The 22,619-nt window shown below is 39.7% G+C and overlaps 1 protein-coding gene and 1 pseudogene across 3 annotated transcripts in view; one reads left to right on the top strand and one right to left on the bottom strand.

Annotated features, from left to right (window-relative positions):
• CDH2 (cadherin 2) overlaps nucleotides 1–22,619 on the top strand; it is a 119,364-nt gene that overhangs the window by 11,467 nt on the left and 85,278 nt on the right. For all 3 annotated transcript variants that reach the window (XM_027638689.1, XM_027638686.1, XM_027638687.1), the window contains exon 2: nucleotides 634–748. In XM_027638689.1, coding sequence (XP_027494490.1) covers nucleotides 634–748 — 115 coding nt within the window. The remainder of the gene's footprint in view (nucleotides 1–633; nucleotides 749–22,619) is intronic.
• On the bottom strand, nucleotides 4,361–5,082 carry LOC113944924 (annotated as a pseudogene).

Raw genomic sequence — 22,619 nt, 5'->3', positions numbered from 1 at the left:
TTTCTTAACAAGTGAGAGAAAAAAAGTTTCAGTGGCTCAGCTCTACCCTTGTTGTGCAGATTTAGTAATGAGCTGCTCTGCTTTTAACTTAATGTCCCTTTGAAATGGAAGGAGATTGCATTGGAAACATTTGGCTTTATATGGTATCTTCTTGAATGCTAACACAAATGTTAACGTATTTTATCTTGGTTTAGTTGTTCGGGTACAACCTCACATAGAAATACTCTAAATAAAGCATTTTAAAGCAGTGGTTGAAGTCATTCCTCTCAAGTTATCTGTCTGTGAAAAAGTTGCCAAAGGGTTTTGTGCAACATTTATTTCCAGAGGAAGGAATGTTTTTGTTCCCCTTATGATTCCCCTTCAGTCTTGATGGCTGGTTTAGTGGAAATGCTCAGTTGTCAGAAGAATCAAGATTGTGTATTATTTAAATCTTACCAGACAAGTGGGATTTGTTCCTTCCATTCCAGTTATCAGAAAGATTAACCCTTTGCCCTCGCGGTCCTAATTGCAGGCATTCAGAAACAAAGATTCTGCTTGTACAAGACAGCAGCAAAATGGAGTATATGCCAACCCGAATGTTTCTCTGGTGAATGAGGGTTGCAAGCATTACATAAATTTTGTCTTGCGTTTCAGGCACCGATAAAAGCAACCTGTGAAGAAGATATGTCATGCAAGACTGGGTTTCCTGAAGATGTTCACAGTGCAGTGGTGTCAAGGAGTGTGCACGGAGGACAGCCTCTTCTCAATGGTATGGTTAGAAAGCATATTTTGATTTTGGGTTTTTTTTTTGGTTCCTCTAATTTTAACCATAAATCACTCTGAAGCATTTTTGTCCTTAAATAGGGCAGAAACTCTTGCAGGAAAGAACATCAGCTGCTCTGTGATTATTTTTTGATTACTGTCATAGGACTTGGAAAATCTGTTGGCATTAATGGCAGCACGTGCACCTCTGACTGTAATTTGAAAACTCCGAGTGTTGGAGGACTTCCTGTTGTTGTCCACTATTTCTCATTCTCAGCACATCATTTGCACTGATGTTTCAAGTCTATACCTAGAGCCCAAGTATGCATGATGAAGAGGCCATGAAAATTTTCTTTGTGCGTTATATCTTTCATAGAAATACTGCACTTACACCCAGTCCTAGCACTCGTATTAATGCAGAGACAGTTCTCTTACTGCTTTTTCGTGGCAACCTGAGAAGAGACACCTATGAAAAGCAAGTAAGAGGACAGACAGCAGCATGAGAGAGTGATTGTCTGTGAGCCCTCGGTCAGTGACTGCAGCACTGCAGGCTCTGTAAGAAGCAGTGCCAGGGCTGTCTCATGGACAGTGTGCTGCTCTCTCACCCTGGCACCTACCTGCATCTGAATGGCACAATGCCCAGGCTCAGGATGCTGGTGCTCATGTTGTGCTTGGTGAGTGCAAGCCCTTGCCTCCGCCGGGGATGCCCTGCGGTCTGTACATCTGCCCGCAGGTTGTCCAAGTTGGGAATACGGTTCGTTGTTCTTCTTGTGTCTCTATTTTTCAGGGATAGAGTAGGACACAGAGGCACATGCTCTGAATCTTTCCTAGGTTTCCCAGCCAGTTGAGTTTCAGTATACAGGTTTGCAGAAGTACAACATTTTAAAAAATGTGCATTAATTTGTGTGCTTTCTGAACTGGTAACATAATTTTTTTTTTAATCTAATTTAGAAATTGTGGAACTAAGAACATCAGTTTTAGATGGTTTCAAATACAGCTTAAATAAGGGCTAATTTAGTTTAATTTGTTGTTTCTTTCACATATAAATTTGGCTACGCAGTTCAAGATATTTAAATGAAAAAAATTCTAATGAGTCTGCAAAACAAATGAAATAAAAGCTATAGTCTTGATTTTACGGGCTGTATGTAGCAGTCTCTCCTTAATTATATTTTACAGACCTGTTTTGTGCTTTCTTAGAAGTATAATGGAAACTTGAGTGCAGGATGAATCAATTAGCTTTAGTGTGTATTTAAACTTGAGTTGTTAAAGTTTTTTTCTGTTCAGTTTCAAGGAAGTATATTCTACCACCACAAACTTTTCTTTTATTAAAGGATAGCGTAGAAATTTATGTATTAAAGTAAATGCTCTGCCAATTGAGAAAATAATAAAAAGGAAAGAGAATGTTCCTCACTTTCCCACCAAATGGGAGTTAATAGATGGCTCTACTATAGACTTTTGCAATAGCCATCAGCACTGAGAACTCCTTGGTGGGCAATGAACAAACATGGACGGGGGCAGAAACAGGAACACACAACACAGCAGACAAGTGCTTGGCAAAGGTACCACCTTGAAATCACCATGTGTTTTTTACTGGTTAACTGTCAGTTTGTCTTAAAATGGAGATCACACAAGTTGTGAGATCTACTCTGTCTTGTGAAAGTTCTCTTCACTCTGTGAAATCAAGACTCTTTCTGCAACTTCTCCCCTTTCTTTTCCCACCAGGAAACACGGTGGACTGGACACTAATTGTCTGTTGGTATTGCTCATGCAAACCTGATGATAATGACTGACCAGCATTAACTGAATCTCAACTAATAACATAGGATGACAGACTGACTTCCTTTTTCATTACTTGTGCCATTCCCACAGTCCCCTCCCTTGCTTCTCAGAAGTGAGTGAAGCATGACTGTTGATTTGTCCTTGAATGGTATTAAAATGCATAACATTTTACGGAAGTAAGAATTGGAAACACTGTATGAGGCAAACACTATGTATCACACCATATCAGCTGGTTGAAAAATGACCTGGGGGAGTCTTTTTCCTGCCACCCTTTCCTCAACTGAATTACTGCAGTGGTTAATTCTTTTGAAAATTCTGACGTGCTTAAAAGCATATAATTTGCTGGTTACACATAAGCATGCAGTCCATCACTGCATAGCTTTGACTTAAATTTAATTATACTGTCATTTTGAAATACTATTGTTGTCAAAAGCCTATTTTCTGGTTATTAAACTAGATTCAGATGATGCTGCAAGTTAACTATAGTTGCATGACATTTGCTTCTTGGGGATAATCATGTGCCTGATTCTGATCTCTGTTGCCTTTCCAACTTAGGTTGGAAAAGACCTCTAAAATCATCAAGTTCAACCATTAACACAACACTGCCAAGTCTATTATTACACTGTGTCCCTAACCACCTCATCTGCACATCCTTTAAATACCTCCAGGTTTGTGACTCCACCACTTCCCTGGGCAGCCTGATCCTATGTTTAACAGCCATTTAGCTGAAAAAAATTTCCTAATATCCGATCTAAACCTCCCCTGATGGAAGGTGATGTCTATTGCTTGTATCTGCGAGACGAGACCAACTGCCACTTCAATACAACCTCCTTTCAGGTAGCTGTAGAGAGCAATAAGGTCATATGGTTGGCCTTGACCCATTGTAGAACCTTCCTACTCTCCAGCAGATCAATACTCCTAACTAACTTGGTGTCATCTGCAAACTGACTGAGAGTGCGCTTGATCCTCTCATCTAGATCATCAGTAAACATATTGAACAGGACTGGCCCCAACACTGAGCCCTGGGGAGCACCACTAGTGATCGGCTGCCAGTTGGTTGTAACTCCCTTTGCCACCACTCTGTGGGCTCAGTCATCCAGCTAGGTTTTTTTACACAGTAGATAGTGCACCCATCCAAACTATGAGCAGCCAGTTTCTCCAGGAGAATACTGTGGAAAATGGCATCAAAGGCTTTGCTAAAGTCAGGGTAGACATTATCCTCATCCACTAAGTGGGTCATGGAAGGAGATTTTGTCAGGCAAGCAGAACCTGCCTTTTCTAAACCCATGCTGACTGGGCCTGGCTCCCTGGTTGTCGTCTGTGTGCCACATGACAGCACTCAAGGTGATCTGCTCTATGACCTTCCCCTGCACCGAGGCTGACAGGCCTGTAGTTTCCCAGATCCTCCTTCCAGTCCTTCCTGTAGATGGGCGTCATACTTGCTCACCTCCAATCAACTGGAACCTCCCCGGTTATCCAGGACTTCTGTAAATGATGGAAAGTTACTTGATGAGCAGTTTTGCTAGCTCCCTCAGTTCCCTTGGATGGAACCCATCAAGCCCCATAGATTTGTGTATGTCTAAGTGGTGTACCAGGTCCCTGACCATTTCCCCTTGGATTTTGGGGCTTCTTTCTGCTCCCCCTCCCTGTCTCCCAGCTCAGGAGGCTGCATAGCTGGAGAACAACTGATCTACTATTAGATGAAGGCAAAGGAGGCACTAAGTACCTTAGACTTTTCCTCATCCTTTGTCCCTATAATTCCCCCCACATTCGGTAAAGGATGGAAATTTTCCTTAGACCTCATTTAGTTGCTGATGGATTTTTAGAAAGATTTTTTTTTTTATCTTTTAGGTTGTAGCCAGATTATGTTCCACTCTTGGCAGTGTTTCTTGTGGGCAGACCAGTCCTCCTGCTGGCACTGCGGCCCACAGTACTGTGCAACCTGGCAGTGCCCACAGATACTGAACTCGTGTAACTCATTTTTTCAGTCATTTTGTGTGGGGGGTAGTGACATTCATAGTATGTGCAGGGGTTGTTTTTCTTCTCCAGGATGTCCCCGTTAGCGTTGTAATATCTTGTTACGCTGAGGATAAGAAACTGCTCTTCTGGAGGGTCTGTAGGAAACTGTTGGATTGCCAGCCAATACAGACTTTGTTCCCTTTGTTTCCTAGAGGTTTCTTCAGCTTTGGGCTTCCACCCCCAAGGGACAAGGTGCAGATTGTCCAGGCAGTTGTCCACTGTCCCTGAGTTCAGATGTACCACCTGAAATCTGGGAGCAGTCCTCTCCCAGTGTCTCTCCCACAGCAGCTCATGCAGGAGGCAGCCGGATTCCCTTCCATGATTCTTGTCGAATGCATAAGCAAATATTTTAGCACCATTTCCATCAGCATCTACCTCTACTTTGGCCCTTCTGATTTTCTCCCTGTATAACCTTGTGACATCCTTGTAGATGCTTATACTAGTTTCTGAATGATTTAGAGATGAAAACCTTAATTTTCTTTGGTTTTGTGCATTGATACCAGAACCACAGAGACTTTGTGGAATTCTCAGCTGCAGGGTCATTTGAACCTAACTTGATGCTTTCTTGACAAGTTGCTTCTTAAAATACTGACCAAGAAAATGATGACGTATTTATTACCTGTCTTGTTCATTTGCTTTGGTCTAGTACAGTGGGGGACAGGCTTCTCTTAAGTGCTTTGGCTTCCGTCTCACCAAAATTTAAATAAAATTAGTGCTGTCATATGACTTGTTGGTCTCTGCGTTCCAGCTTTTACAGTAAGATAGGATATCTGGCTTTTAAAGTACTGTTGTAAGAAATCTTTATTTTAAAAGTATCAACAGGGTTCTATCATGTACTACATGATACTGTATGTTTTCTGAAGAGGTTTCTCTTTATTCTTGTATTCATGTGGTGCTTGTTTTTGAGGGAGGATCGGATTTGTTCCCATAGCATTTAAAAAAATATATATTTGATAATAGATGTGTTCATTCATATGGTTAGGACATTCATATGGCATCTACTAATTTGTCCCTTTGTGCATGAGAGGCAACTACACGTTCAGTTGTTATCCAGGTGTTCAGTTGTCCCAGTATGTGAAAAATTAGTGGAGCAGTATATTCAGAATAACATAAATTGGTGAAGGGAAAAGAAACCCTACATTTATTAATGTGGCTAGAGGGGAGAAAAAGAGACCAGGATAGCTGCCCCTGCTGTCCTTGGTTTCAGGATGAGGAAATGGGGAAAAGCATCTTGTTGAGGAGTCACAGCAAAAGAAGTTGGAAACTACTCCTTTAGTAGGTTGTGACTGAGCTATGTAGGAGGTAACCCACACTATATAGGCTGTGTCCTGTTGCCTCCTTCTGGCGTAGTATCACCAATGCCCCATGCTCCCTTAAACACTCTTCACTGGTCATAGCCTTGGAGACTTCAAAGCTGATGTCTTACAACTTCTCTTGCACAATGTCTGGCAAGTCTGACTTTAAGATATAACATGCTTAGGTTACTATACACATTTAAGCTAAGTCTTGTGGGCGTGGTTTTGAATTTGTTTATTTTGTTCTACATGTTGTTCCACTTGATTCCAGTCACTTCAATGAAATTAAGGTGAATTTTACCAAAGAACTCAGAATTACTACCTTAATTTCTGTAAAGGGAGAAAAAATGAAGTAATAATTTTGGAAACAGAAGTAAAAAAAACTTCATGCACTGCTAAAAACCATCTTAGTAAATCCATGGAGTTTTTAGAATTTAATATACTTTGAATTATTTTAGGACTTAAATGTTCCAACATTTAAAAAAAGAAAATAATAATAGGCAAATAACTCTGCAGCCATCACCTAGCAGAACTAGATATCTAACCCAAATTTGTAGGCACGGTACTTATGACTTGTTTCTGTAAATAAAATGTGATTGCTGTTTGGAGGGCCATAAATAAGATGTGATATTCAGAGAAGGAGAGATTAAGTTAAGAGAGAGTTCCATTTAATATATTAAATGCCCTTGTTTGTGCTGGTTTTATCGCATTTTTGTAGTTCATCCAGGAAAAAGTACTTGTGGCAGTTCGATGTGTCCAGCCAGTTTATCTAATCTTTGTTTTATATCCTGTTCTATATTTTAAGATACAAATAATGCATTTCAGCTAAAATCATTCACCTAGAAAGGTTACTTGAATGGTTATTTGGTGAATCATTTCTTAGAGATTCTTACTCTGATAACTTATTGTAGCAGTTTCTTATCTTTCAAAGACATTACTTTAACATTGTCTGTCTTGTTACTAAGTGCATGATTTTAGTTTTCTGCTAAGCAGATTCATTCCTAAATGTATCCTTGGAGCGCTGTGTAGCTATAAAATATTTCTAATCTCTTTGAGTTGCACAATGATAAAGAAAAAAATATGGTTTGGTGTTGATCACAGAGATAAGCAGTGATTATGGATGAGTAACGCCGCAGTTTCATGAGCCGTTTGAGCCAGAGTAAGCATCGGCGTCAGCTTTGCCGAAAGAGGCACGCTTGCACCTTCCTTCCTCTTTCAGCCTGGTACCAAGTGCTCATGAAATGAACAGGGTTAGCCAATTTATCTGGGGTAAACTTGCACTCCTACTCCTTTAGATTTTTTTACTCAAAGACCTTGTACGTTTAAATAGAGCTATGGTGTCCCTGCTGTCTCTTCTAGCAGTGAAATGCTTAGAAAATAATACTTGTTTTGATGCTTTCAAACTGAGTGACAAAACTTGATTTTGGCATTCCCACAGACTTATTTTGTAGTTTGCTGTTGAAAATGCCAATTGGTCTGAAACAACCCAGAAACATGTTGCTGGGAGAGCAGCACTCAGGCATTACCTGGCATTTAAGAGTGACTAACATTTCTTCTTGACGTAGTAGCAGAGGGTTGCATGGATGCTGTCTGTCCCAGGTGAAGTCATTTGGCTTTCTTTTATTGCTAGTGGTGTTTTATTATTCTACAAATGTCTACCATCAGCTAAGAATAAATGATTCAAACTGAAGACAGCAGCACATCTTTTAAGACTTATATGTCGTTCTTTTCTGTGAACAGCTCTCATACAATTGTATTCTTACTATGGCAGCATACACTGGGGGCTTTGATATTCCAGTGCATATTAACTGTAGAGTCAGGGGAAGTGCTTTTAGCAGAATCATATTTTCCAAGAGGGAAACTAGTCTTTCCCTGTGAAAAAAAAAAAAAATTGTCCTTTTTTTTTCTTTCCATGAAAAAAATGAAAATGGTAACCACTTTGTTTGAAGTCTCCTTGCCTTAAGCAAAAAGACAAGTTGACAAGTTCCTTCCAGGCAGACAGCCAAAGAATCTCAGATGGATGGGGTCTCTCTATGAGCTGCTGGCAAGCTGGGGAAAAAGTGTTTCAATTCTTCCCAAAAGTATTGTTTTCTGAAATTCTTTTCCTATACTCTTCATCTTGCCCACCCTTACAAAAAAAAAAAAAAAAAAAAAAGAATAATCGCACAACCCACCATCCTTTTAGTTATTTTTTTAAGCCTTAGTGGGAGTAGATTTTTTTTCCCCAGAAGCTTGTGTTGGGAATATGTGGTTTAGTTTTTTTTCCCTTCAGTTATCTTAATATTTAGTAGATCTAGTTTTGTCCTCTTCCATGTGAAGCAGAGTAAATTTTAATGCTGTTGCTTGGTGATGCTGTACCTTGTTTTATTGTATGTTACAATTGCATTGCAGCTTTTCGTTTCTTGCCTTTCTAATCCTTTTCCTCTTCTTTTCTTTAACAGTTTTCCTGTTTGTATTCTTTCCATGCCCCACAGCATCCTAAATTCTGCAGTGTCAGTTTTGAGCTTACTATCCTGGATTGAAAGAGCTGTTTCTGTTTACTTTAACTACGCTAGCACAGTACCTGTTTTATGATGCCTCTTGTCTGTTCACGTACCAGGCTCTTAATGTGTTCTTAGGTACTTTTCCCCTGAAAATCAGAGCTTTCTTCTGCTGAAGCAAGAGACTGCTTTTCTTGAGATATGGTTTCCTTACTCCTTTTTCCTCATTCCTTAAGCATAGAATATATCCTGGAGTACACATAGCATGTGTTCACCTTGATGAACAGTGGTAAAAAACCTATTTGAATGATGACTCCTTTTTTCCTTTTTGTCTGACTTGTATGTGATACCTGATTTTACTCTTGAGTATTAAACTATTGACTAATGTTGGTATCTTCTCATTGCAAGCTTGTATATTGAACATTACATATATATAAACAGAGAACAAGGATAAATAATGAAATGTGGTGATGTTTTGAATATGTACAAAGGACAAATATTTCAGAAACATAACTCACATTATCCCTTGGTGGACTGTAAAGCTATTATGGAATTGTAGTATGTGGATCAATTTGTATATCCAGTACAAAGAATTAATCACTTGTTCTAGATAAGAAGAAATTCTAAAAGAAACCTATAAATGTATACTAAAGAAAATGTTTTCTTTTTATGGAATATTTGGATTAGAGGTGGAAATATATTTTGTAGTGAATTCCTGAATGAACTATTCTGTCTGCTTTTTCCAAAGAAGCAACATGATTTACCCTTATTCCGTGCATTTATTTCTAGTGTGGGCTTTTATATCTACATCTTGATAAAGAGAAAAATACAGAGAAGTTACGGAAATCTGGAATGGTTGCAGTGTTCTGGGATCTGTAAATTACTCTCTTAGTGAATTAGTCCAGCTCAGATAGTAATTTCCATTTATGATGCATTTACTTGGAATAAACTGAATTACTTACTACTTATTCCCTTTTCCTATATTCAGCTGGTTACTTGCGAGGGTCTCAAAGGTAGTGTCCTTTTTGTGTGCAGAAATATGAATTATGAGAACTGAGTTGTCAGCTGCTCCAGAGTAAGCTCTGGGCATGGCTCAATGGAGGATGGCAAAGGAGTTGTTTGTTTCTGCCCTCTGGAACTGGGTCTAGCATTATGCTCTTTCTAACACCATTTAGTGTAGCCTCAGTTCAGTTTTAAACTATGCCATCTGGCTTTGATTCCCAAGGGGCCGTTATTTCTCCTGGAATTGCTATAGTTAGAACCTTCTTCAAAGCTGACCAGTGCTCTAGGGAAGGCTGGGAGGAATGATTGTTGCAAAGCTGTGGCAGAAAGCCTCCCCAACAGGCAAAGGTGCCTTTAGGTATGGGTGATTTATTTAGAGATAGAAGAAAAGTTGCTGTTGCATGCAAGAGCTGCAAGAAAAAAAAATTGTGTCTTTGGTATATAACTGTATGAAATACATGGAGCAAAAATTCAGGTGAGACCATCTGTGTTAGCATAACGTGAGACACATGGTATGTATAATTATGCATTCAAATTCTCGCTTAAGACCACAATACATCTTTTGTTGACTTGTCATTTTTCTAACAATCTGGAAGACAAATTTACTAGAGCATCCTACTGGACTGATATTTTAGGAAAACGTCCTTTATTGTAAAACACATTACCATACTAAATACAGATAAATTCCTGTAGTATTTAAACACTTAAAGACTACATCAACTCAAATACTACTGTGTTGAAAACTTGGATGTGAGTCAACAAATCCAAGTACAGTTTGAACTGCTCTGATTTGGGTTGAATGCAGTGAGGCAGATTCATTGCTTTTGGTTGAACTTGAGACACTCAATGTGGGGGCATTTTTTTAGGCTGGAAATGATAATTTTTGGAAGAGTTCACTTCCAAGCTTTCACAACACATCCAAGGCATCATAGTCAGCCCTGCTGAACTGAGGAGAAAGGAGGAAGAGAAGGAAAGTGCAAAGGAACGGGGTCGGATTTTTTGGATGAAATTTACTAGAGTTGTTGTTATTTTCTAATTAGGCTGTAGAAGGAGCAACTGGCCTTTGGTACACTTTAAATCTTTCCAATTTAATGCCACAGGTGGTTTTCAACTCCTTTCTGTATGCCCCGGCTGGTTGATGTGTCCTCCACAGGGCAAGGAAAATAACGCTAGGGGATAAATGGAGTGAAACTCTGGAGCAGAAAATGGAACTGAGTCTAGGGAGAAGAAAGCAGAAGAATCCAGGTTATGAAGGATGGTGGAATGAATGGAGGAATGAACCCTGGTCTTGTTCAAGGGGGAAAGGAAGGCACAGGTTCTCCACAACCCTAGCACAGAGAAATTTGGAATTAGTTGGAAGAAGAGAGCAGAAGCAACCTAAGATAGAAAAGAAGGTATCTTGTAGTACTTTCAGATTTCTTCGTGACATCCAATTTGACTTAGTCATGGCCATCTGAACCCACCCTAAAGGAAGTGCTGAGAACCCAGTGGAGCTCGCCAATGTGAATTAGGTGAGCAGCTAGTGCTGAGAAGCTTTTCTGGGAGAAACAGCTTGGCCTTTTTGACACCAAAATGAGAACACAGTGTCTGTATCTTCCCTTTTTTTGCAATTTATACTAATGCTAAAAAAATTAATTGTCTGAGTATTCATCCAAGATCAGAACATGCACAGGGAAGAGCCTTTTTGAGATATACTGATCTATAGCCAAGACATCAGGTTGGCTAAAGAAGTACCTATAGCTGCACATCATAGCTTGTCCACTGTTCTGGAGGCATCACTGAGTTTGAGCATTGTGAGTCCATCAGTGTCTGTTGAGTGATCTCAAAACATGTGATTTGGTAGCAGTAATATTTTTTTCCTTGTTTCTCACCTTGTGTTTAGATGTGCAGTTTTAAGTGCTTATGAAAACACAAGGCTTAAGTGAAGCTAGGAGAGGATATGCCAAGATTGTAACTCTCTTTTCTATAGGGATAAATACATCACAGTGATGTAGCTGCAGGACAAGTGAGTTAGATCAGTAAGATATTCTGTCACAGAATTGTTCCTGCTTTTTCTGGTGGGCTTTAGGTCAGCTTGTGTTGCTGATTTGCTGGGACCTGTTGCAGTAAAGGAGATAAGTTAATGAGAAATGTGGTCTGTTAGTGGTGTTGAGAGAAAGGAGGTCATAACAGAATGAAACTCCACTGTATTGGATTCTCTATTCGTTTTTTTGGTTTTGTTTTGATTGGGTTTTTTCCTTTCCTCTTTTCTTCCTGCAGTGCAACTGAGAGCTTTCTTCCTGTTTTAATTTATTCCAGGATTGGGCAACTGAGGATCAGTTCCCTCCCATCCCTTGCTGCCTGCTGCATCCCAGCCCTACCCAGGCATAGTAGTGAATTGTTCTGGCGGTTCTTAGCCAGCAATCCCATTAACCCGCCAGCCTGGCTGCAGATAATCCTGGAGAACCAGGGCACCCACCACCACCTGCTGCTGCCATCCCTCACCTCACTGCCCCTGCCTGCCCGTTGGCTCTGATGCTTTGGGCAGAGGAGCAGCACAACATGGCTCGGGTGCATCTCCTCCTTCTCTGAGCTGCCTGCAGAGCTTCGGAAACTGCCCCATTTTGGTTTTTTCTCCTCTTCCTTTTTATTGTCTGCTGCAGTTTGGCAGACCTGCGAGCAGGGGCAGATAATTATGATCTTGTCTGCTTGCCTGCAGGAGCAAGCTCTTTCTTGTGCATTGTGCTGCCTTTTAAGAAGTAGATTTTGTTTGGTTTTGAAAGTTAATGGCATATGATTCTCAGGTTGTAGAGAGGAGGAATTATTTAAGGCTTTCTGTGAGTTCCAGTTTAACATTCTCTTAAATAGGAAAGTTAGGAGTCCCTAAAAGCAAAATTCGTAACATAAAAGCTATCAAAATAGCACTGCAATCTGTTAAAGTGTTTAAAAATTTGATTCGCTGCAGTTTAAAATGTGAAATAAATGTACACTAATTGTTTTGAATGGAGATGAAGATGTTGTTTGAAGCCAGTCTTAGAAGGAATTAGTGATATAGCACTGCAGTTAATGGTGGAGCACTATTTTTCTGTAATGGGCTCAGCAATGTTCTCTAATTAGCTTGCAAATTGATATTCAAATACAAGTAAACTGGCAATCAAATACAAGCAAAACATCTATGTAAGTAGACTTTGGTGTCTGCATTTAGCATACCTATATTGAAATTATGTGTGGGTGAAGGGTAAGCTCTTAGTTGTTTTCAGGATAGAGCTTTATTAATGGTGGCTCATTGGTTACAATAGGTCAGTGTTTTGGCTTAAGCACATGAAAAGAGGAAAAAGAAATTCCTTTTTTCCACAAGTGAGTAGCTTTTAAACATTAGTAACATAATGCTAAGTGTGTATGAGTTTTTTCCCTGTCTATATTTCTTTCAGGTTTTGCCAACTTGTGCACAGATTTAATACATAGCTGAGTCAGTGGAAGTTGTGGTGGATTTCGATCATATTTGTGTTCATTATTAAAATTATTGCTGTATGGTGTAGCCATTTAATTTCAAGCCTTATGGCAGAAACTGGATGCATAAAATACTCTTGGTGTTTATGTTGTAAGGTTTTCTATGGCATAAGGTACAGGTTCTTGAATTTAATGCCTGGCTCAAGTAGTTTTCCACAAAGGAGAATCACAGAATGGTTTGGGTTGAAAGGAACTTAAAGATCACCTAGTTTCAAGTTCCCTACTGTAGGCAGCGACACCCTCCGCTAGAGCAGGTTGCTCAAAGCCCCATCCAACCTGACCTTGAACACTGCCAGGGTTGGGGCATCCACAGCTTCTCTGGGCAACCTGTTCCAGTGTCCCACCACGCACAAAGTAAAGAATTTCTTTCTAATGGTACAAGAAAGCTGGTGCATAAGAACTGTTGTTGGGAAAGGTAATTAAAGATCATACATTTAAAATTTGGTTTTCAGGTTCTTTTAATGTCTTTATTCTATAATCTGTAAAACATCTCTCAATCATTGACACACTGATAACTTGCCAACTACCCTCTGTAAGCATATTGTTTATTGACCAATGGAAATGTGACTGTATCTGTGGGTCAGCTGTGTGGTTTTATCAACCCCTCATACTCCTTCCATCAGCTGTTCATGATGTTTGTTTGGGATCATCTTTATGACAGAAGTTCTTTGGAATGTACTTCCCTAAATCAAATTCTTACCACTATGCATTCATTAAATTCAATTAATGTTTGCATAGATTTAGCTTTCAGTGCTGATTATCGTCTGAATTCGTCAAGGGAAAAAAAAAACAAACAAAGCCAAAACAAAAAAACCTTGTGTTGTTTTCTGTAAAGCAACTAGTATGCATTTTACACCATAGAAATAATACATCAGTGAAAGTCTTTGGCTTTCCAGTTCCGTATGTACTCTTCTGTTCAAATACCCACAGTCTTCCCTTTACAGTGCTTCAGTGCGTGTTTGTGCTTTTATAAAAAAAAAATGGTTAGTTTGGTTCTCAGGGGATGGGTAATGGGGGACTGTACGTCCCTTGGAGGTCACGGGTTCAGATCAGACTGTCACCTGCATCCAGTAGCCACTAACTTACAGCTGCTTGGTAGGTTATGCAAAAAGAGCTTTGGTTGATTTGGTTTCTTGTGAAGGAGTCTCTGTTGAAAGGGTACTTATTACATAAGAGCAGAAATACTGCTGAAATTATTTGAAACTGGGACAGCACATGCAGGCAGGGAGTGCTCCTGTGTGCGAAGGTAGCTGCAGAAGGTCAATATCGCGGTGCTTTCCCAACTGTCTGAAAGAGAAAAGCAATGAAACAGAGTGGAATTCTAACCTCTTGGAGCATATTTATGCAGAGCTAAAGTATGTTAGGGCAGGGGTTTTAACAGCTTGGAGCAAAAAGCGCATCTAGTAGTTCAGGTATCCGAGGTGTTTTTACCTACATGTAATTGATTCTGTGTGTTTCCCAGAACTGGAATGAAATCTGTATTGCATTGAAACTTAAAATACAAATTAACAGCAAAAGAAATCCCTTTCATTCTTACCCTGCGTGTCACTGTCTGCACTTCTGACCATGTCAGGTCTCACTTAATTAAAATCTTGTCATTATGTCTGTGTGCAAATTAAATATTTAAGAATTATACATGTCATTATTTATAAAAATGGAACATTTTTTCCTCAGAGAAGCTGATTTTGTCAGTTGTTACAGCTACAAATGATCTGCAAGTTATTTCCTCCTTAAGATTTTTGCAACAAACGCTCCGTAATTTACAGGTGCACCCCAAAAAGCCAAAGTAGTCACTAAAATGGAAAATTTTTGTTAGCCTTCAGTGGGTTTGCTGTTTAAAGGAGGTGCTGTTTAAAGCACAGGTGCACCTGGCTTTAGGACTCAATTTTCCAAGGAGATCCTGGCAGAACATGGCTACTCCAATCTGCTGGGTAGATCATAGTGCAGTAATGAAGCCTGGCTTAAGGTGGCCACCTTCTCACAGTCTGTGGTTTTTATATTTCATCTGATTGAAAATAAAAAGGAAAGTTATGGACTCCTAATAGTATTGAGTTGTGTGTTCCTCACAAAAACTGATACAAGTATACAGAGATTCTTAATTTTGTAAGCCCCATCTATCATGCAGGCCATGGATAAAAGACTGAAGAAGTAAGCTGTGAACATTTGTTCCTGTAAGTGACTATCAGCTTTAAAGTGGTACCTAAATTTTTTTGTAGGGTAACCAAACAAAGTCTCTGAGAAAACTAGTTTTGAAGACTGCCTGCTGTCTACTCAGAGGCGGTTGTGTGAGTTCTGTTGCATACCATGAAACAATGCTGTGCCTGGGTCCACTTGGGGAAGAAAATGTGTTGTGTTGCTTGTCTTTTTGGAGTGATCCACAGCTGTGTGTCATGCGTGGCCTTGCAAGCACATGGACCTTGGCAGGAGCCAATCAATGGATGAGGGCCCCTTTGTTTGGGAGATCAATACACTGTAATGAGTTCAGTGCTGTGGTTCTCTGGTAAGGATCACTGGGGGGGATATGAAGGTTCCTGGTTTTTTGCAGTGAATCAAAACAAAATTTACATTTGAAGACTTTTTTTCTCTCATAGAGGGTTTGAATAACTTTTCTAAGTTACCTTTACAAACTCTGAATGTCCTGTAATATGAACTCTGAGGTTATTTGTAGGCTGGATGCTACGTGTTTTTCATGATGACTTCTTTTTGAAAATACCATCAAATAAATCAATAATGGCTTAGTTAGTGAGAACACCAGAAGAGTTTGGGAATATTTGGTTTGTTTCCTGACCGTTACTGGAGGTGGTCTGTGTTTATTCCTCTGAGTCAGAATTGATGTTTTAAATATGCAAACAAAATATTGTGAATGTGAACCTAGAAGATGAGCGAAGTCTGGTAAGGGTTTTATGTAGCTTCTTGTACATGTTTTTTAATTGCAATAACTTTTGTAAAGCATTTCTACCCTTGTAGAATGTATAGAGATAGTTAATTAGTTTGGTAAACTGTTACACCATTATTTTAATTAACATCTGTCAAACATGTATATTTATGATGCAGAGAATTTTTTGGACTATGCATAGTGTGAAAATGTCACTGAAGGTCAAAACGTGGTTTCTTTGCTTATGGGTCTTTGTTTTTATTTGGTACTAGAGTTACAAAGTCTGTTTATTACTGTTTTAGTAAGAATCTTGCTATCTTACATTTTAAAATTGTTGCTAGCCATGCACAGATATGCAACTGGATAAACTGAATTCTGAATGTACTGTGCCATGAACTAAGAGAGAAGAAGGTCACCTTCGTGCCATAAATGCAAACTGTGTTTATAATATTGCTCTCATACTTTATGTTAACTTTGCTAATTTTTCCAGCAGCAAAAGGGAAGATGTTTTATTAAGGAAATGATAACATGAGACAAGTCTTTAGAAAGAGCTGGAAATGGCAAGAGGACAGTGAGACCTTTCATACTTGGTAAGGGACAGGCAAGCGGGTTTAGGTTGTTTCAGGATGTACTGGATTAGTTCTGATAAAGTCATTGGGGAGTTATTATTCATTTATACACAATCTCTCTGATGCCTTTCTGAACGCAAAAATGTGCATGTGGATGAACATGACATTTCTCAACTTTTGGACTGATGCTCCTACCAAACGTTCAAAATACATTCTCCTTACTATAGCAAATACAGTTTAGCTTATAAAAAGCTTTTGCTACAGGCTGCACAATTTTTAGTGGTTCCCTGACTTGAATCATCAGGTGTCCGGAGCGCTCCAGGATGGATGTTACAGGTTCCAGGCACTATTGGTGGCTTTTAAAAAAAAGTTAACTCGTCTGTGATTAAAAGACTTAAAAGGTGCTGTCATGGGGGTTATTGGCAAGGGCTGAGAAGGTTAGGAGGCCAGTTTAGAAGACTGATTGCACCAAGTTCCCTCACTGTAAGAGTACAGTTCCCCTAATTTAGAGCAATGCTAATATACAGTATAAGAATTGTAGAGCAGCATCAGCAGCTCCCAAGTAGAGAAGCGTATCTTGCTAGTGAGAGACAAACATAAAACAGATGGGCAGTAAAATAACATTTACTGATAATAGTCCTACTTGTGCCTCACTCTCCCAGATCCAAATGCACTGGGAGACTTGACTTGGTGTGGAGGCACTTGGATTACTCTGGATTAGGTGGCTGAATGAAAGCTTGGTCTCTGTTTTTGGTACAGTAATAGGTAGTAGGACCAAAGGGTGATGGACTGGTGGGTGGGGGGAAAGAGGTGTTTCAATGAGGAGCTGAATGGTACAACTTTTCTGATGTGAGTCACACTGGCAGAGAAGAAGACAACCCAGTGTCTGTCTTCACTGGTGATATAGGAGCTCAGGCAGGTTTTACTTCTCAAGTCTGAGGCCTAAGCCCTGTATTAGAACAAAGTGATCTAAGGGTAAAATGCCATGGGAGAGGGCAGACCCACATATCTTCCTAGCCCTTCCCAGAGCTCCAGCTGCATCTTTTGTGCTAGATACAGTGGTTGTACAACCTCAGTATGAGTCAATGCATTGGGCTGATCAAACAGCAGGCTTACTCTGGAGTGAAAGAGAAATGGTACTCCCATGGATCAGCTGGATAAATCACCTTGTCCCACGGCATCACCACAGTGGCTTCTGGGAGAAGAGGGAGATGGGACTATGGGCTGCAAGACCACCTCTTTTAGCAGCATCTTGTACCTAAATAATTTTAATGGTCCTACCGGAAGGGCATCCTAGGCTGTGTGTAAATATTGCTCATCCTCTGCTGAGGATGTCCTTTGTCTCTCTGTGGCCAACTGTACTGCTTTGCTGTCGTTTTAGATCTGCAAAACCAAGGTGTTTGATTTGAGCATCTAGTATGCAAATGAGATGACCTTTTCACTGTGATTACATTTTTTTATTAATGTATAAATCATGGATATTTCACCATTAACTCAAGCCCTTCTGTGAAATATGAGAATGCTGTGCAGCATTTTTATCTTTTCTCCAATCTGTCCAGTCTCTCTCCCTCCACAGAGACAATACAGCAGTAAACCCCTAAACAAGTGACAGTCTCTTCAGACAAGAAAAGTTGTAGGGCTTACTGCTTACAGGCAAAATGCAACAAGCAAATCTGACTACTGTATATGTAAGCCATTTTTGCATGCACTGCCTCTTGAACTCTTTCTTTAGTCACCTGACAGTCTACCTGAGGTGCTTCAGGGGCTTCAGCACCATGCTTGGTCCTCAAACTCTTCCATGTAAAGAGCTTCGAGGGACAGTTCTGCTGGAGCCTCCTGCTGTAACAGAGGATGCTGCTGCCTCCTGTAAGGACTTAAAGAGCACAGTGAACTGTCTCAAAATAAGAGAAGCCACCACAACAGATAAACACAGATGCAAAACAAGAAAGTGTTAATTCCAAGGCCTAAACGGAGGTGAAGGTTTGGAATTAGCACACTGGACAGAATTGCGCTGTGCAAACTGTGAGAAAGTGCAGCCTGGCAATAATAGAAAGCCAGACCTGATGAGGCATATCTGGGTAACCTGTCTGGACAAAAATTCCCACCTGCAGACTGTAAGCACACCAGACAAAACTGACCATGGCAAGGTGTGGAAAAGGGAAGTAAGTCCTTATACACATGCTAGCCCACATTGTGGGAATGGCACCCCCATGAATACTTGGGGCTTGGACTGTATAAATGTGGTACCCCAGAAGCACAACTTTGGGACCCCCACCACCAAGCAAACTAGAATGAGTGAAGAAGGACTAGTGGGACGCGGCAGGGATGCACGTGATAGTGATCTGTTTACACAATCTCTCTCTCTCTCTCTCTCTCTCTCTCTCTCTCTCTCTCTCTCTCTCTCTCCTTCTCTCTCTACCTCATATTTACTGTTAAATAAAATCTATACTATTGACTTTGGGGCATGGTCTTGTTTGCATCTTAATTCGGACAGGGGTATCTTTTAATAATCACATCCTAACACCTCCATGTATCCATCCTGGTTCTCTGCTGGAGGCAGCCATCCTGCAGCAAGGCTGCTGACGCAGGCTGCCTGTCCGGACTTTGCCTCTGAGGGTCGAAGCCTCCTATGAATTATCAATAAAGATGTGCTGACGCCAAGGCAGCAGCAAAAGAACTGGAGCAGCAAGACAAGGATTTGTGTGCCCTGCTGTCAGGTTTTGCTTGGCACTGTCCTCAGCAAAGAGTCAAGATAGATGTCTGGAGATGGGAGTATTTTGTGGTGGGAAGGCAAAAGAGCCGCGGGCCTTCCTGTTTGGTTACAGGGACCTCTGAAGTGGTCTTTGGAAAGTGATCTACAGCGCTTTCTGAAGTAATTTTCTGCAGCAGCTGGGCTTCCTGCTCCTCAGCTAAGGCTGAAGTCTAGTTCCAGGTGCTTCTACTGTGGCAATTTGGGTTAAAAAGAAACATTCTCTGTGATTTATAATAATCAGCTTAATTAAGTTTGGGTTGAAAACAACAGGAATGTTCCCTCTTAAGCTGAAGATGATGATTTGTTTTGGAAAACATTTTTCAAGCTTCCCATTAAGGGAGGGGAAAAAAAAGCAGTCTTCTAAACTATCTACTACAAAGTTCTTTAAATAGCACAATCTATCTCTCCTCTTAAATTAGTGGTCAGATTAAAAGTAATTCATCAAAACCAGTGGATTTACATAAGTATGTAGTATAAGAAAGAGGAAAACTAGGTCCAGAGTTTCTGAGAATACTTGAAGTTCAAGGCAAATCTGGATAGTCTAAAATCAACCACAAATTTAGTAAGTTTCTAGTATTTAGGGGTTTGGGGTTTTGTTTGGTTTTTATTTTGGAATATCTCAACTGGAAAAGAGAGATTCTGTGGAAACTGCTGGGGATATTACATTCTAGAAAAGATTTACAAATTATTTTTGTGAATGTTACTGGGACTGACAGGGATGCTGGTTTCCTGCTCAGGGATGAATAGGAATAAAGATGTCTCTACAGACTAATAATTAGTGTGCTTTTGTGTATGATGAAGAAGAGAATGTATCTAACAACATAGGTGTGATTCTTCAGATAAAGATTTTTTTGATACCTGATTTTATTTTAAACTGACCCAGTGGTCAGGACTTCTGTTACTTTTTCTTATGACTTACATGTTTTCCTAGTATGGTTTTCCCTTGAAGTTGAGTGTTTGTTAGTACTTTTTCTTTTTAATTAGAATACTGATGTGCAGTTGCATAACTAAACATCCCAAGTTACATTAGCGTTTCCTACTGGTTTACATGGATTATTTTTTTATTTGCCCTTGACTTGTAATGAGCCTATGAGCTACAAGCTATCTTTGTGCCCATGGGCAGATCCTGATGCTAAAAGTAAAAGCTGACAGCTGTGGCCAGAGGGGGCTTTTCAATGCAATACAGTGTGGCTTTGCCAATAATTTTAATTTTCTAAGCAGACTTTAAGGGGAGGAGGGGGGAGCTTTCATTGTTGTGTCAAAAATTTAATGAAGGCATTTCTTTTTTATTCTTTTTCCTTTACATATGAAATATTTTGTGTATTTGTGAGAACACTGTGAAAATAAATCTGCAGTATTTAGACAGATGTAGTACAGAATGATTTCCTCATCTGAATTCAATGACTGCCTGCCTTGCATGGGTGGCAGTTGTCATAGTGCAATACTCCAGAAGTAAATTGTAGTACTAAAAAAACCAGAGCAATTTCAAGAAGTACTAGGTACTTGATAATATTCAGCTTTTTTGGAATGTTATATAAGTTACTGAACATGAATACTACATTTTAAAATAAGCAATTTTAATACACTTGCAACAAGTGCACCTATTAAGCAGAGCTCAAGAAATACTTCATGATAGTTAAAGAGCATCTCAGTCTTACTACAAGTATTCTAGGTGAGGAAGGAGTAAAACACAAGAAAAAAAATTATTGGAGGGATGAGTCTCAGTTGAATGTCACCATGGATTTTTCTTTTATTCCAAGTCACAAGCTGGGAAATCCATGAGGAGGATTAGAATATGGAAATCAGTAGTTTCCTGCACACTTACCGTTAAGACTGGTAGTTAGACATCAGTGCTTTAACTTTTTCTCAGTTCTGTCAAACTGCAGTAGATGTGAAAGCACGGGACATCTGTTATTCTCAAATGATAAATGTAGTACCTCAGTGATAATTAAGTTTTATAGGCTCAGATCTCAGATATATTGTTTTGGTTTTTTCTTATTTATGTTCTTGAAGCAACAGAAAACAGTAAAATTTCATCATTATCAGCACAGAGGCTGTGCTGTTAAAGTCTAGAAATTCGTGGTTAATACTGAAGATGAGCCGTGCCATACAGTGCTGAAAAATAGAACATCTTGTCAGCTGATACAGGAACTACAGGGAACATCACACTGCTTTTTGGGAATCCTTTCACTTTCTAGTCTCTGATGCTGTAGGGAGCAAGAGCCTACATCCTATTGTGTGTCATTAGAAATGCCAAAGGGTTGAAGGTTATTTGGAGGTGGAGTACTTGCTGTGCTTGATGTAGGAGAGTTCAACTGGGAGACTGCACTGGCCAAAAAGGTCTCCTCCTTTGTTCAACCACCCTGTTTCCTTGAAGTGTTTCCTGAGTGCTTTCTCCGTCTCTCTGTCTTTATACTTAAATTTCTCACTACCTAAATTTCAAAAGCTGTGGTGTTTGGTATTTGGCAACAATTTTAAAGTGGTTGACATTGACTTTGACAGTAACCTTGGAGAACTTAGAGGAACAGGATTTTTAGAGTGAGATGCTAAGAATGACTTAAAAAAATGCAGAGCAGTGTTCATAGTTCAGAGCAATTGTGCCTGAGAACTTCTCAGTAAAAATGCTGAGATGTGAATGGGTTTTTTCAATAATGCAAGAATTCTGCTATGTACTAAAGGCTTTGATTTTTAAGAAAACAAAGCAAATCCAAGAAGACCTTGGTTTTATGTAATCTGTTGTGCAGCCTTTGTCTTTTTTTTAATGCTGTTGAACAGCTCAGTATGAAATACTAGTTTTTGAGACCTAGTCCAGTTTGTCATCTCCCATGGTGCAGCCTTTACTCTTACAAGGATACCATTATGGATACAGGAGAATAGCATGTGGATTAAAAGTATCTCTCAAAAGTTGGAAGGCTATTTGGAAGTTGGCTAGTTGGAAGTCATTGGTTGCCTTTACTGAAACATTACCTCCTTAAGTGATGTAATTCATTACAGTTTGTTTGTACTGCTTGGCTTCGTGTCATTGGTCAAGGTGGCTTGTGAATCTGAAGGGCTGATCTAAAAAACCTTTGTATTGTGCATCTGGGAAGGAAAGCTGTGGGATCAGATAGCTCTGAACAGAGCCACATGTACTTGGCTGCTGTGTGATGATGCCTCCATCATCACATGGGCAACCCCCAAGCATGGTGGCATTTGTGTGCCATGGGAGGGAAGACAGTGGGTTTACAAGGCGCAGTGTGCTACCAGTTCTGTCAAGCAAGACTAATCTGTATCTGAGGAGATTAGACCTGTGCTCCACCCTCACCCGGAATGAAGGCTCAATAGCAATCTTCAAAGTCTTGAGTGACTTGAGATGAATTTCTTAAAAGTGCATTTTAAAAAAGAATAAAAAGCAAGTGTCAAAGCTGATCTCTATATTTAAGAAGGATCTTGCTATAGGACAAGCTTCCAGAGACTATCTCAAGTAGAAGATAGTCTACTTGAGATAGCCTTTTGAGAAGAAAAATTAAGTCTTAAGTCAAAGAGCAACTGTCTGTTTCACCCATAAGGGACAATGTAAAAAACCCTCATGTGAAGTCTTTTTATATATTTGGCTGAAACAATCCATTGTAAAGATAA

Source organism: Corapipo altera, unplaced genomic scaffold (genome assembly GCF_003945725.1).
Source record: "Corapipo altera isolate COAL_440 unplaced genomic scaffold, ASM394572v1 49, whole genome shotgun sequence".
Taxonomy (NCBI): domain Eukaryota; kingdom Metazoa; phylum Chordata; class Aves; order Passeriformes; family Pipridae; genus Corapipo; species Corapipo altera.
The sequence above is the reverse complement of the archived record's forward strand: the minus strand, read 5'-3'. Positions and strand labels throughout refer to the sequence as shown.